The following is a 13,791-nucleotide window of genomic DNA, read 5'->3' on the forward strand; positions in this document are numbered from 1 at the left end:
TATGTACAATGTTTCGAGTACTATGAGGTCCTGTTTGGTATCGCCGGATTAATGCACCGTGGTGTCCGCGGGACAAGTTTAGCCGGCTGAACAGGGTGATGCTTCTAGTCTTGAGGTTCTGTCTTCACCGTCTCACAGGACGGCCAGGCTGACGAACGCATGAACGAACATCAGTGCGACAGACAAGCGAGCAATGTTAAACACATATGCAAACACAGGAATCAAGGGGAAACAGGGGATAAAAAGCACGAGCTCTGCAAACCTACAGAGGTTTTAGGGAGAGTACCGGCACTAGAAGTGCATCACTTCATGGATCAAGGCGCAACAGAACAACAGGATAGAAACTACACAATGTCATCAGCCTAGCCCTGGGAGTGTCCACGTGCTTCTGCAGCCACTCTAACAAGCAGGGGATCTAAGCACCACACAAGAACGGCTTGCAAAAAAATAATAATAAAAGCTGCAAAGCAACGGCCGCGCCGCAGGCGCTGAGCTCGAAGGTACTCTCGGGACTTGTCCACTCAGAAAGTACACTTGGTATAACGTTGGCCGTCTTCGTTGCGGCCGATGAACGGTGGGCTACGCGCCTCTCAGTTATTAAGGAGCCTAAGAGTAATAGTTAAAAGTTAACTATCGAATGCTAGTTAACCACCTGCTAGTTAGCAAGTCTTAGCTGTATTCTGATATAGCAGCCTAATAGTAATAGTTCGAAAGTTAACTATTAATGCTAGTTAGCCACCTGCTAGTTAGCACGTCTTAGCTGTATTCTGATATACAGGAGCCTAAGAGTAATAGTTAAAAAGTTAACTATGGAATGTCAGTTAACCACCTGTTAGTTAGCACGTCATAGGTGTATTCTGATATACTTCACCGCTGACAGTGCTATGCCGAAAAAGCACTCTTTTAACTCAAAAAGCCTATCTTTAAAAATTGTGTAAAGTCTTAGGTGGAACGCCCTGTATAAAGGCCTGCTTTTTTTGTGGAATAAAATCCAGTTGAAGTCCAGCGTTCGTGGTGTCTACGCCCCCTCTGTCCATGTGTTTTATGTGCGGCGAAAAGATGAGTCATACTGTTACTTGGGCGTCGTTGCGTGGTGAGACCAAGGCTACTGTTGCTTGGAACAACGATAATAATAATGTAACCCGACACCGATGCTGCATGCAGAGGTGTTCCCTGATAAAGTGGCGCTGAGTATTTGGGCGGGGAAGGCATATTGAATTCTCTTGTTTTATTCAACTTTTCCTCTTTCATTTTAGAGAGATATATCTCTACTCTATGCATCAACCCGCTCAACCCTACGTGACCTGTCTGAAATTGACCTGCAACACTCACCGATGCTGTGTACGGTGCCTCCAGTAGCGCTCCGCGATACAGTGGCGCTGACCGCAGCGGTGGTCTAGTGGTCTGAGCATCCTCCTCGCATGCGACTGGTACGGGGTTCGATCCCCAGTGCCACCGGTACCCACCGCTGATACAATGGGTACAAGCTTTCCTCTGCCTGGTGCTCGCCTTCTTTAGGGTGAAGTGCTTGGGAAATTGTTCTTTGACCCCGCCTTGAGTAGAAGAGGAAAAACCTTGTGCCATGGCACTCTTTGGCCGCAGGTGCCCTTGCGCCATAAAAAACCATCATCATCATGATACAGACCATGGCACTGGGTATTTGGGTTCGCAATTAGTTCTCTTGTTTTCTTCAACTTTTTTTCTTTCTTTTTAGAGCGATAGGTCTATCCGATGCACTAACCTCGCTCAACGCCACGTGACCTGTCCGCCGTCTCAAATTGATCTTTAACCTAGACGAAGTCAAAATGTGCCTGGACAGAAAAAAAGAGGCAAAAAAGCAATCAATCCACGACTGGGAGCCGAACTCATGGCCGCGTGAACCCATCAGCTCCACAGGATGGTGCGCGAGATCACTATGCTATCACCACAGTTTTTTTTCTTTATTGCACAGAAATAGAGTCGAAAAGGAAAATCTGAGTTTGCTTATGTCAGAAACCACCAGGTTGTGTAATAAGAGCCCATCATACTCCCCCCCCCCCCCCCCGTCACCACCTTCCAAAACATCAAAAGTCTAGGAGGCACAGACATGCACAAGGGCGTCCGCAGAATTTTTTGCAGGGGGGGGGCCCCATTGGCTGTTGGCGCCGGAGGGGGGGGGGGGGGGGGTTATGTTCGTAGCAAAAAGGCACTATTTGCGGAGTAAATTTATTTATTTATAAATAAATAAAATAAATAAGTAAAATACACACATGAAAGAAAAATTACAAACAGCAAATTAAAGCGTGGCTAGGAGAGATACATTGGAGTTTATCAACGAAGAAACAATTAAAATTAATAAAAATGCAAAAAGATACTATCACTTCGTGGAGAAGAGTGCTCAGTCTTGCTGCATACGGGTTCTCGACACACCCGGATTGATGACCAGCACACAGCACAATATGTTCACAAACACGCAACGACAGTCAGTCAGTAAACAGCAACTGTAGACGCCTCGGATTTTTCTGGGCGAATTGCGTGATGACACGGGTGATAAATTCATTCCTGTGCTTCATTACACGCTCTCGGTGCACACTCATCATACAAAGGCCGTCCAGTCTGTCGTTTGTCATCGTTGAGCGTAGCCACGTTTTCACTCTCCTCATTGTACTGAAGGAGCGTTCGACCGTACAGGTAGTAACTGGCAAAGCCAGAGCCACCTCAATGGCTTTTGCAACACCAGGGAAGAATGTCTTGGCCTGATGTAGAAGCTCGCAGTAAGTTATTTCTGATGGGTCCCCAGTTTTGTTGCACCACATCTCGTACCAAGAGATGGCCTCTTCCTTGAAGTTGTCGATGCCGTAAAAGCACTGGAGTTCTTCGGCGAGAACAGCGAACTCAACACGGCTCAAGTGCTTCATTTTTGATGGATGCAGCTGGAGAAGTTTGAAGCTCCTCTCATTGCTTTCAGAAAAGCGCCGAGCTAAAGAAGCAGTGAGGGAGTCCAAGTACGGCACATATATTGCCACACGGTAGTATTCCTCCGGCGACTGAATCCCGTAGTTGTCTCGGTGGGCCTGACGAGAGACTTGTCTTGGCACAGATATCACCACATTTAAGTGATTGGCTGCCTCCCTTGCTGCATTCATGATGTTAGAGAACTCCTCTACAGCGTTCGTCCGGTGGCCGCGAAAAATACGTTGCAGCTCAGTGATGTGGTCATGCACAGAATGGAAGTCCATGGATACACCTTGCAGAATGTTCGTAACTGGTTCGAGCCGAGCGCTGTACTTCGCTACAATATGCAAGCAGACGATGAAAGATGAGCTTGTTGTTGCGCAGTAGAGGATGTGAGCTCGTTGTCTAGTTGCAGCGTTCGAGCATGATTCCGTGGACGCGAGCTCCTCGAGTGCTTCGACTATGGCCACGTAATGCTGAGAGAAGATCCTAATAGACTTATATTTTGCAGACCATCTTGTCTCACACAGCATCGGAATGTTCGGCACCAATTTTCTCCGGAGTACGCTCTCGCGGAAGAAGTTTATGGTTTGTTTGATTATGCCAATTGTGTTTCGAATTTCAGAGACGTCGTTCAGATCGTTGATGACGAGATTTAGTTTGTGACTTGCACAGTGGAAAAATAGTGCCTTCGGGAACTGTTTTTGTATAATTTTGTTCACTCCAGCTTCTTTTCCAGCCATTGTAGAGCATCCATCGTACCCCTGTCCAACGAGGTTCGAAAGAATCAGCCCGACATTCGTCAAAAACTTCAAGATTGCCGCGGCGATGCAAGCAGAGTTTAATTGCTCCAGCTCTACAAATCCCAAAAACTGCTCTCGAACGCACACTTCGGCTCCCGCCTTGTCAATAAAGCGAACGCCTATAGACATCTGCTCTTTTCCTGAAATATCTGCAGTTTCGTCAGCAAGAACGGAAAAAGCAAACGCTTTGTTAGCTTCGGTAACTATCTGCTCTTTCAGGATGTCGCCACAGATTGTGATGATCTCGTTCTGGACGCAGACAGAAGTGTACTTGGCATTGCCATGCAGAAGAAGCGAAGTGCTCCTGAAGTAGAGTATCTCCAGCTTCTACACGAAAGTCAAGCAGATCATTGAAGACTCCACTATCGGACTGCTTGCCGCGAATTGGCAAGTCATGCGTCGCGCAAAAGACAATGGTGGAAACTATTGGAAATAGTTTCTCACGGTTCCTTTCAACTTGCGCGTGGAGTGCTCTGTTCAGCTGCTCTACAACGGGTAGCTGCTTGCCTTTCATCACATCCATAAAGTTCTGTGAGGCCGTCATTGCCTCCTGGTGCCATTGGGATTTTACGTGATCCCTGCACGCCTCGTGCATTTTTCTGTAGTTACTGAAAGCGCGCACGATAAAACTTCCTTGAGTACCCCGGTGAACACGTGGAGGAAAAATGACGCAAAAACGACAAATAGCGCCTTTCGCTGTCGCTGAGTACGCAAGCCAGGGGGCGTAATCTCCCAGCCATTGATGTCGAAAAGGCCTCTTTCCAGGTGTTACATCCTTCTTAAAATCGTATGTAACATTTGGCGACCATGGCTTAGTAAGAAGACGTAACTTCAAAAAGTCCGGTATGCCAGTGAGTTTAGCTTTGCCTAGAAACTCTCCTAAGTCATATTCTTGAGGCAAGTTATTTGTTTTCTTGATGTTGTCTCCGGACTTCGATCCCAAGCAAGGAGAAAGGGAATCGTCTCGGCTTACTGCGTGACCGGAGCTCGCTGGTGAAGTTCCTTCCATGGAGACGACGACGTCGGCTACTGTCCGGTGATGAAAGGTTGCATCGCTCTGGTCAAATCCGGACTTAAATCCCAAGAAAGGAGAAATGGAATCATTTCGGCCTGCTGCATTACCTGAACTCACTGTTGACAGAGTCCCTTCCATGGAGTCGACGACATCAGCTACTGTCCGGTGATAAAAGCTTGCATCACTCTGTTCAAATGCTACACCGTTGTCACATATCACACCAGAATCTGCAGGGGCGCATTTGGATAACGCTTCGTCAGACAACCGCTGACGCTTGAAGAAGCGCCGAATGTCCATCATTCGGAACCGCGCGAGACAAAGCTGGCTATGGAGTTCTTCGGGGTTGGTAGTGTTAAAAATATATACACATTGATTGAAAAAACGGTTGAATGCGTACGTTGAAAACAAAAAATGACTATATATACAACGAAAACTTATTTACAAGATAAATGCACGCTCGCAGCTTCATACACCTCGCTCCATCTTGCTCGCGCAACCGCACAGTCGAGTATTTGCACACACACTACTCGCCGCTCGTCGTTTTCTCGTCCGCTGTCTTGATTGTTCTCAGCTTCGTTGACAACCGGCCACTAAAAATACCGAAGCACAAACACAGAGGCGCGCACACATGCAAGGGCCTACTTGCCGCAGTATCCCCGAATACGCACTTTGGGGGTGAAAGGAACGCCTCGTGACTTCCGAGGCGAAGGGACACTCGCCACTCCAGTCGGAAAATTTGTTTTGTGTGTTTTTATGGGGTTCAGAGCCCCAAAACGACTCAGGCTATGAGGGACGGAGTAGTACAGAGTTCCGGATAATGTCGACCACCTGGGTCTCTTTACCATGCACTGACATCGCACAGTACATGGGCGCTGTTGGGATTTGAGGCCCAGCCAGAGGTGACAGGCGAGCCAGGCGAGCCAGGCAGGCGCCATCGGGCTGCCTTGACCAAAGGCGCTGGTTTCCGGAGAAGATGCAAGGAACGCTGGTGTGGGGGCGCCTCTGGAGACTGCGTCGCCGTGAACAAAAGCAACTGCTAATCCCCTTTGCCGAAGATTCTGAAAGCGGCGCTTCTACCGAACTGCGCTCTCCCGTGGATCGGAGGAGACAGCGAGCGGCGGCGGCGCCAACTCATCGCCTGCTTGCCCTTGAGCAGCCCGACAAAGCGGGGGTGGACACGGCTGATTTGTCCCTCCCTCCTGAAGAATTCATCGGTGGCCGGAATGTGCACTGTCTGCCTCCGTGTGGCTATCTCTCTAGAGATCAAAGAAACAGGCACCCATCTCAAGACGCCTCGAAACACATGCTCGCCGGTGCCGCTGTATGTCTGCAACGACGCGTCCCCGGACGCGGCACTTCGCAGATGTGACCCAAAGCTGGAAGCGGGGCCGCTTTTACTCTTTTTGCTGAGCGCACCGCCGCCCCTGGTGTGCGGCCATCACTCACGGTTAGAGTGAGTGATTTTCCAGGGGGGTGCAGCCGCCCCCCCTTGCCCCCCCCTCCGGACGCCCATGGCACATGCATCTAGATAGGCGAGCCGGCTAGGCGACTCTTCCAGGGCAGCATATACTCCCCGCACCAAAGCGCTCTGCTCACGGCTCAAAGATTTCGATGACCACGGTGATTCGGCGTGGTGGTCCGTCGGCCCTTACAGAGGCTAAATAGTACCATATCCCAGCTTGAACACGCCTCGCGTTAAACTGTACCACGCTCTCGCGCTGTGCATTCCAGAGTATCATGGCATCATCTTCATCACCTTCCATCTGCTTCTTCCTGCGGCTTGCTCATCGTCGTCTTCCACAAACCCGTGCTTTCGGACTGATTCCCCGGCCAAAATTAGAAGCGTCCCGAAATTTGACCATGGCCTATTTGGACCATAATCAATGTCCAACCATAACTGACCGAGCCCGAAACGAAGACGACCTCCAAATTTAGCCCAGGCCATTGCCAAAATGCTATCGCTCAACCTTTGGGTATAACCGCGGTTAAACACTGTCCAACTTTTTTTCTCCATAGCGTGACGTGGGTGTATTACTGCCTTTTACGTCCTATAATGGGAAACATTCGAGCTGAAATCGCCGTTCGTGATGCTGTGCGGTGCGCTGTGAGGCGTACACGGAAGTTGTGGGTGTTGCGCCTTTGAATAACGCGCACGTGACATGTCTGCTGAGAGAAAGAGGAAGACTAAGGACGTGTCCATCCATCATCATCATCATCCATCGAATTCGCACCTCCAGCCTTCCGTGGCGATGCAAAGAGACCAGCCCAACAAGGCCAAGTGGCCGATGAGCGCCCAGACCTCTAGTGACGATACACGGCAGCCGCCGGACGGAAACCCGCCCCGGCTCGCTGCTCGGGGTTCAGCAGCCGATCCTGGCGCCTCCGGACCGACGCAGCAGCCGCAGTCGGCCGCCGAGGACACCCCCTGGCGCCGGTTCCTGGCCCTGGGCAAAGGGTTGGCCACCGACGCCGTCGACCGCGTCACCTTCGACGCTACCGTCAAGCCTCCGCCCACGGTACGTATCAGCTGCAACCGATGACTAACAACTTCCTCTGGGGCGGACGACATCGGATTCATATGTCGCAACGCCACCGCGGTGGCTCAGTGGTTATGGTGCTCGGCTGCTGGCCCGAAAGACGCGGGTTCGATTCTGGCCGCAGCTGTCGAATTTCGATGGAGGCGAAATTCTAGAGGCCCGTGTACTGCGCGATGTCAGTGCACGGTAAAGAACCCCAGTCGAAATTTCCGGAGCCCTTCACTACGGCGTCTCTCATAGCCTGAGTCGCTTTGGGGCGTTAAATCCCACAAACCGAACCAAACCATATGTCGCAACCGATATAACCGAATTTGTAAACTATATGAACATCTGTCCGGTGGTACGGGCAGAGGCATGGGGTCCGGAATCAAGGTGACACGAGCTGAAGTTTCTCCGCGGTAGATCACGCCGCCGGCATGGATGTAGTCGTCATCACGACCATCGTTATTGGCATTTGACGATATAACACCCACACATTCCTGTGATGGCCAATGGGAACCTTATCCAGTGGCTGTATTCCATAAACTGTTCATTTAGAATAGCCATTTCGCGTCCGTTTGGTCCTCTGCTATTGGTCACTCAATATATACCCGTGGCTTTCAACCGTCTACAGAAAGCGACCTGGCCATTGGGTAGAAGGCGACCGGACCTCATCGTTGGCTGGCATTGACCGTGATATGCAGCTTCTGGTGAAGTGCATACGTGAAATCGCTATGTCACGTATGCCATTCTACGTGAAACTCACTACGCTAAATGGCACTATGCATACGTGACATAGGCCGCAAGCTTGTGGAGTCATCACAACCTGCCCCGTCGGATTGTCAGAAACTGCGCACTGTGGAAGGTGGCAGTTAAATCATTGAAGAGTTGTCGCGAGAGGTCGCTCGGTAAGAGAAACCTGGGTCCGTAAGCCCCACCGATGGCCGCGCCTGCCATCGCAGGGCAGTGGCGCATCGCTTAACCGCTGCACCACTGCGCAAGGAGGGGTATATGATGACTCCCAGGAGGACTATCAGTGCTATACAATATACGCTCAGTGCAAAGATAACACCCTTTATTGCGATAGCATTTACGTTGTCGTCTTGCAAAAGCCACCCGGTTTCTCAGTAACGAAATTCTCTGATTGGTCGACAGGTTCGTGACGTCATCAGCACAGCCAAATTTGAAAATCTGAGGAGTAGGAAGTTTACCTGCTGTTGTATTGTCATATGCAATTATGTTAACATGAACAGATTTCCATTTTAACCCACCGCTAATCCCCATCTGATCCAACTCAATCCACCAATTAATCCCCAATTACTCCCACTAAATTACATTAATCCATACACTGATCTCTCCTAATCCACCATATGAAAGGCTCCGTTCTGCAGACAATCCGGTTTCGGCATTTTGAGCGGAAAATCACGGGCATAGCTCTGGCAAGCCGTCCTCAGAGATCAACCTAGGAGGCAGGTAGGCCACCTAGATCACGTCACCTGGTAGCGTCACCACAACCTGCCCATCATCGCAGGAGGCAGTTAATGATTGGTCACTCGGGAAGAGCAATTTGGGCGGCACAAGGCCCATCACTTCGAGCACCTGCCATCACAGGGTAGTGGCGCATCACTTAACCCCTCCACCACTGCACCAGGAAGGGTATAAGGACTCCCACGGACCTGTGAATGTAATGAAGAGAATGACATTCTGCATGCGTGGGAATTCTTCCATTACACTATCCAGTTTTTCTGGAGTGGGTACAGTTGCAAAATTTGGAGGGTCCTTTGAAATATTTGGGCGTGGGCCAACTTCCTCCTAGAGAAACTATCTCCTAGAGAAAATGAGAGACGGATGGTAGCTGCCGCGGGAAGAACTCTGTCACCTGCCAACGTTGGTACACGTACAGCAACCATAGCACACGGACGAATCAATTGCGAGCTGCTGCAGTTGGCAGGTGGCAAAGTGGACCGAAGGAAATCGCCTTCTTTTAGGGGACAGTGGGCGAGACGGAGGGTAGCTGCCGCGGGAAGAACTATGTCACCTGCCAACGTTGGTACACGTAGAGCAGCTATAGTACACGGAAGAGTAAACTTCCACCTGCAGCAGTTGGCAGGTGGCAATGTGGAGCGAGGGAAATCCCCTTCTGTTCTCCTAGGGGACATGGGGAGAGACTGGAGGGTAGCTGCTGCGGGAAGAACCCTGTCACCTGCCTGCGTTGGTACACGTACAGCAACGATAGTACACGGAAAAGTCAATTACGACCTGCCGCCTACCACTGTTGGGACCTCACAAAGTGGAGCGAGGGAAATCCCCATCTCTTCTCATAGGGGACGGGAGGAGAGACCGGATGGCACTGCAGCGGGAAGAACCCTGTCACCTGCCAACGTTGGTACACTTAAAACGACCATAGTAGACGGAAGTGTCAACTGTGACCTGTCATCTGCTGACAGGTGTCAAAGTGGAGATAGGTAAATCCCCTTCTCTTCTCGTGGAGGAGAGACTAGAGAGTAGCTGCACTGGGAAGGACCCTGTCATCTGGCAACGCTGGTACACGCACAGCGGCCATAGTACACGGAAGAGTCAACTGCCACCTGCCGCAGTTGGCAAAATGGAGAAAGGAAGATCCCTTCTTCACTTGTATGGCATGCGTGGTCATGCATGGCAGCTTACAACAAGGTTTTTATGCTATCGCTTTGTTACAGCCAATGGTAATTATAGGTGTCCACCATTCCTTTCAGCACTGCCTTCGTCTGCGCATCCAATGCCTTCGTGCAGGAAAAACGCAAAACCGGCGGCCCACCGTCGTCCCACAACTGGGTGTCGGGCGGCGCCGTCGGTAGCGGTACCCCGCCTCGGAGAGCCACGGAGCCGGCGGTCACCAGGTCGTCTCCGGCGACTCCTGTCCCGCTGAGCAGGCTGCCGGCCAGCTCCACGGGCTTCACGGCGCACAGTCCGAGCTCGTCCCAGTGGGACTCGTCACACCACAGCGGCAGGGGCTCGAAGACCACGCAGCAGCCCCTTCTGGTGGTGCCCGAGGCAACTGCATCGCTGTCCGACTACGCCACCAACCAGCGACAGCAGGCAAGGCTCCGCTCATTGAACGAATCGTCGCCACCACACGCCCAGGCCCAGGGTAGGCAAGGATCCCGCCCCTAGCAGGCATTGGAGGGAAAAGCACAAATCTCGTCCCATAACTAGTTCTCCCCTTGCTTCGCAGAAGACATGGCCGGAAGCCTCTCTTAGTCATGCTCACATCCGGTGGGTGGCAGCCTGGCAACAATGTACCCCACTGCGCACCATACAGTAGACGGAGTCGAAACTGAAAGCGCAAACTGACGGTTGCTCGGAGCGCAAAAGAAGCTGCACATAGAGGGTGGGATTAGTGAATCTCGCCCCCCCCCCCCCCCAATAGGCATTCAATAGTTAAATCCCAGCACTATCCTGGTTCCTAGAAGACAAAATAGAGGGCGCTGACAAAGTTAATTTCCTCCCCCACGCCTAGGGGCGGGAGTCACTGTCGCATTTTCCGGACAACGGGGATATGCAAAATTTCGCAAGTGCGCTTTCCCGCATAACTATGGTGACAACAAGAATCAGTCGGCCATGCGTTTCCAGCAGAAACAAAGCAGGCAGGACAAGTTTATTGTTTGACTCTTCCATAATATGTTTCATGCATTCCATCCACGCACTTAACGAACTCTGTTAAAGAACTCCACCATCTTTGCTATGGCACCATCGTTATGTGGGAAAGTGCACTTGGGAAATTTTAGTATATCCGCTAATGTGGCTGCGACGCGAACACCATGCTACTGCGCGCCACGGTTGCCTGCTTAGGCTTAACATCGCATATACAAGAAAACCACATATATCCACGTGACTTTAACTATGAGAACGCTACTTTTTGTGTTTTTCTTGAACAGTGTGAAGAATATTGTCACGCCTGGATATATCGAACCCGGATATTTCGAATTATCGGCTACATCAAAAGCACAGATTATCCACTTGAAAATCCTGTGTAAAAGTGCAGGAAAGTAGCGCAGGATATCGAACTGCAACTTGGCGGGTAATTCGATATATCGAACAGCACATCGCGCCCCTGCTGGCAGCACTAGCGCTGTGAAAAGGCATGTCGAAGTGAGAGCTTGAGGGTATTTTTCAGTCTGTCGCACTCATTTCCAACGCCTCATCGTTGCTACGTGGTGAAACCAGCCTGATGCCTAGCAGCAGCCATCGCCTGGCGTGCTTCCCTGGCATCGCTGCCGAAGGCGCTGCGGAAATCAACTGCACCTTAATTTAAATGAGTACTAGTGTCAGGATTAGACATGAACACGATGTGCAGATTCTCTGCTAACATATACCAGAGGGCGGCACGCTACCGCAAGGAGCGCGTCACTAACATCGGTGCAACGTATACTTCCTTCTAGATTGCATATGAGATTATCCACTGCCATTTTTTATACACCGAATCATCGATATATCGAAGGACTTCGCGATCCCCTCCGAGTTCGATATAGCCGGGTGCCACGTACAGTCTGGGACAAAAGTCTGTGGACCACGTCTTCCTCAAACGAAGCCGATGGCTCTGCTTTTAGCTGGCAGCTGGAGACCACGCTTGTGGAGTCGAAATGCAAAAGTTTGTTCTTTTATCTCCACAAGTGTGGTCCACAGCCACCGGCTAATAGCAGAGCTATTGGCTTCGTTTGAAAAAAAAAAAACTGCAGAGAATGTTTACTACATTCGAATCGGAGCGAAAGCACGGATTTGTGCTACGCAGAAGACGACGGTGAGGAGGCAGTGCCGCGGGTTGTCGCTGATGACAGTTGATGCAGACGACGCTCCCCAATGCGCAGCGCGATAGTGTGGTGCAGTTTAGCACCAGACGTGTTGGCTGCGGCGATGGCCTAGTGGTATCTGTTCGGAGATCTGTTCGCGCAGCTGCGGGCTCGACTCCCAGTCATGGATTTTAATTTCTTTCTCTCTTTTTCATGGTTCGACCGCTAACCCAGCTGAAGGTCAAATTTACACGGTCAGCGATTGAAGCCCGATGTCCCGTAGTGAAGCTTTCGCTTCAAAACACGTGGTCCACATATTTTTATCCCCGACTGCCGCTGCTCTGCGCTTATTCTGCAGCCGAATCGTACCCAGCAAACCAAAAACCTCTCAGAGACGTCTACCTAGACGTCTCTGAGAGGTTTTTGTTTTGAAGGCCTAGGGGCAGTGAGCGCCTAACGACATGAGTATTAAGGCGAAAGCCTTTAATGGCTCATACTGTCGTCCGTTAACAAAGCGTGTCACACGCGTTTAACACGAGAACTAAAAAAGACAGAATAAAACCAAACGCAATTGCTTCAGATAGAGGAGGAAAAAACGAACCTAGAAGCCAAGTTTGATGACTGTAGATTAATCCGTTAAATAATTATATGCATAAATGTCGAAATATCGCGGACGTCGATATAGCCACCGGAACGGTGTGATGTGACATCCACCGGAAGTCGCCAGGGCATGGTGAAACTTCTCACAGAATGGTCGGGAAAACGTCGTATTTGTGTCAAATTAGATTGTAAAATATGTAATTACGTGTAATTAACGCTTGAAGATCCCTGAAAGATGTACAATTTGGGTATTGATATAGCCACGGGAATGGTGTGACGTCACATCCACCGGAAGTCGTCACGGCATAGTGTCCTCGGCTTTCGCCTCTCAACACTTTAGTTGCCAAAGTGTCGTTGCAATTTTTAGAGAACCGCGCTTGTATAGCATAATCTCGTTTCTTCCGCAGAGTACGCCGCCTCCGGAGGTCCGAAAAGGGTCCGCCGCGAGCCGCGCCGCCGGAACCGGAAGTGCCCTGGAGGAAGCCAACAAGAAGGCTCTGCCGAAGCCCGGCCGACCCTGGTACTGGGAGACCGCGCAGCGGGTGTCCGTGGCCACGGCTGCGCTCACGTTGGTGGCCATGGTATTCCTGTACGCGGCCTTGATACTCCGCGACGACGGTCGACAGGCGATGGAGGCCCGCCTAAGCCCCAACCTGTGCGTCAGCGATGACTGCATCAAGCACGCCGCCACCCTCAACGACGCTATGGACAGGTGGGAGAGACAGACACGCATCCCACGTCAGAGTCGCTGTTTCAGGTAGTCGGACCTCGTTATAACGAAGTGGTTTATAACGAAATAACGGACATAACGAATGAATGACGATTACCCTTGGAAGCTCGGTAAACACGGGCTATAACGAAGCTACGGCTATAACGAAGTAGTAGCGTTGTTCTGACGAACAACCAGCTATAACCCCTAGTCCCGCTTCAGCTGATATAGTGCCAAAGTCCTCGCGAAGTAACCTGTTTTAGGTTTGGTTTGGTTTATGGGGTTTAACGTCCCAAAGCGACTAAGGCTATGAGAGAAGTGGAGGGCTCCGGAAATTTCTACCACCTGGGGTTCTTTAACGTGCACTGACATCGCACAGTGCACGGGCCTGTAGAATTTCTCCTCCAAAGAAATTCGACCACCGTGGCCGTGATCGAACCCGCGT

General features: G+C 50.8%; 1 protein-coding gene across 1 annotated transcript in view; it reads left to right on the top strand.

The window, feature by feature from the left end:
* The first annotated feature begins 7,001 nt into the window (after nt 1–7,001).
* LOC149347073 (endothelin-converting enzyme 2-like) overlaps nt 7,002–13,791 on the top strand; it is a 78,333-nt gene continuing 71,543 nt past the window's right edge. The window contains exons 1-3 of the mRNA XM_089541479.1: nt 7,002–7,268; nt 10,041–10,346; nt 13,045–13,349. Coding sequence (XP_089397605.1) covers nt 7,002–7,268; nt 10,041–10,346; nt 13,045–13,349 — 878 coding nt within the window. The remainder of the gene's footprint in view (nt 7,269–10,040; nt 10,347–13,044; nt 13,350–13,791) is intronic.

The sequence above is a fragment of the Amblyomma mixtum genome, chromosome 4 (genome assembly GCF_055824585.1).
Source record: "Amblyomma mixtum isolate Tamu chromosome 4, ASM5582458v1, whole genome shotgun sequence".
Taxonomy (NCBI): Eukaryota; Metazoa; Arthropoda; class Arachnida; order Ixodida; family Ixodidae; genus Amblyomma; species Amblyomma mixtum.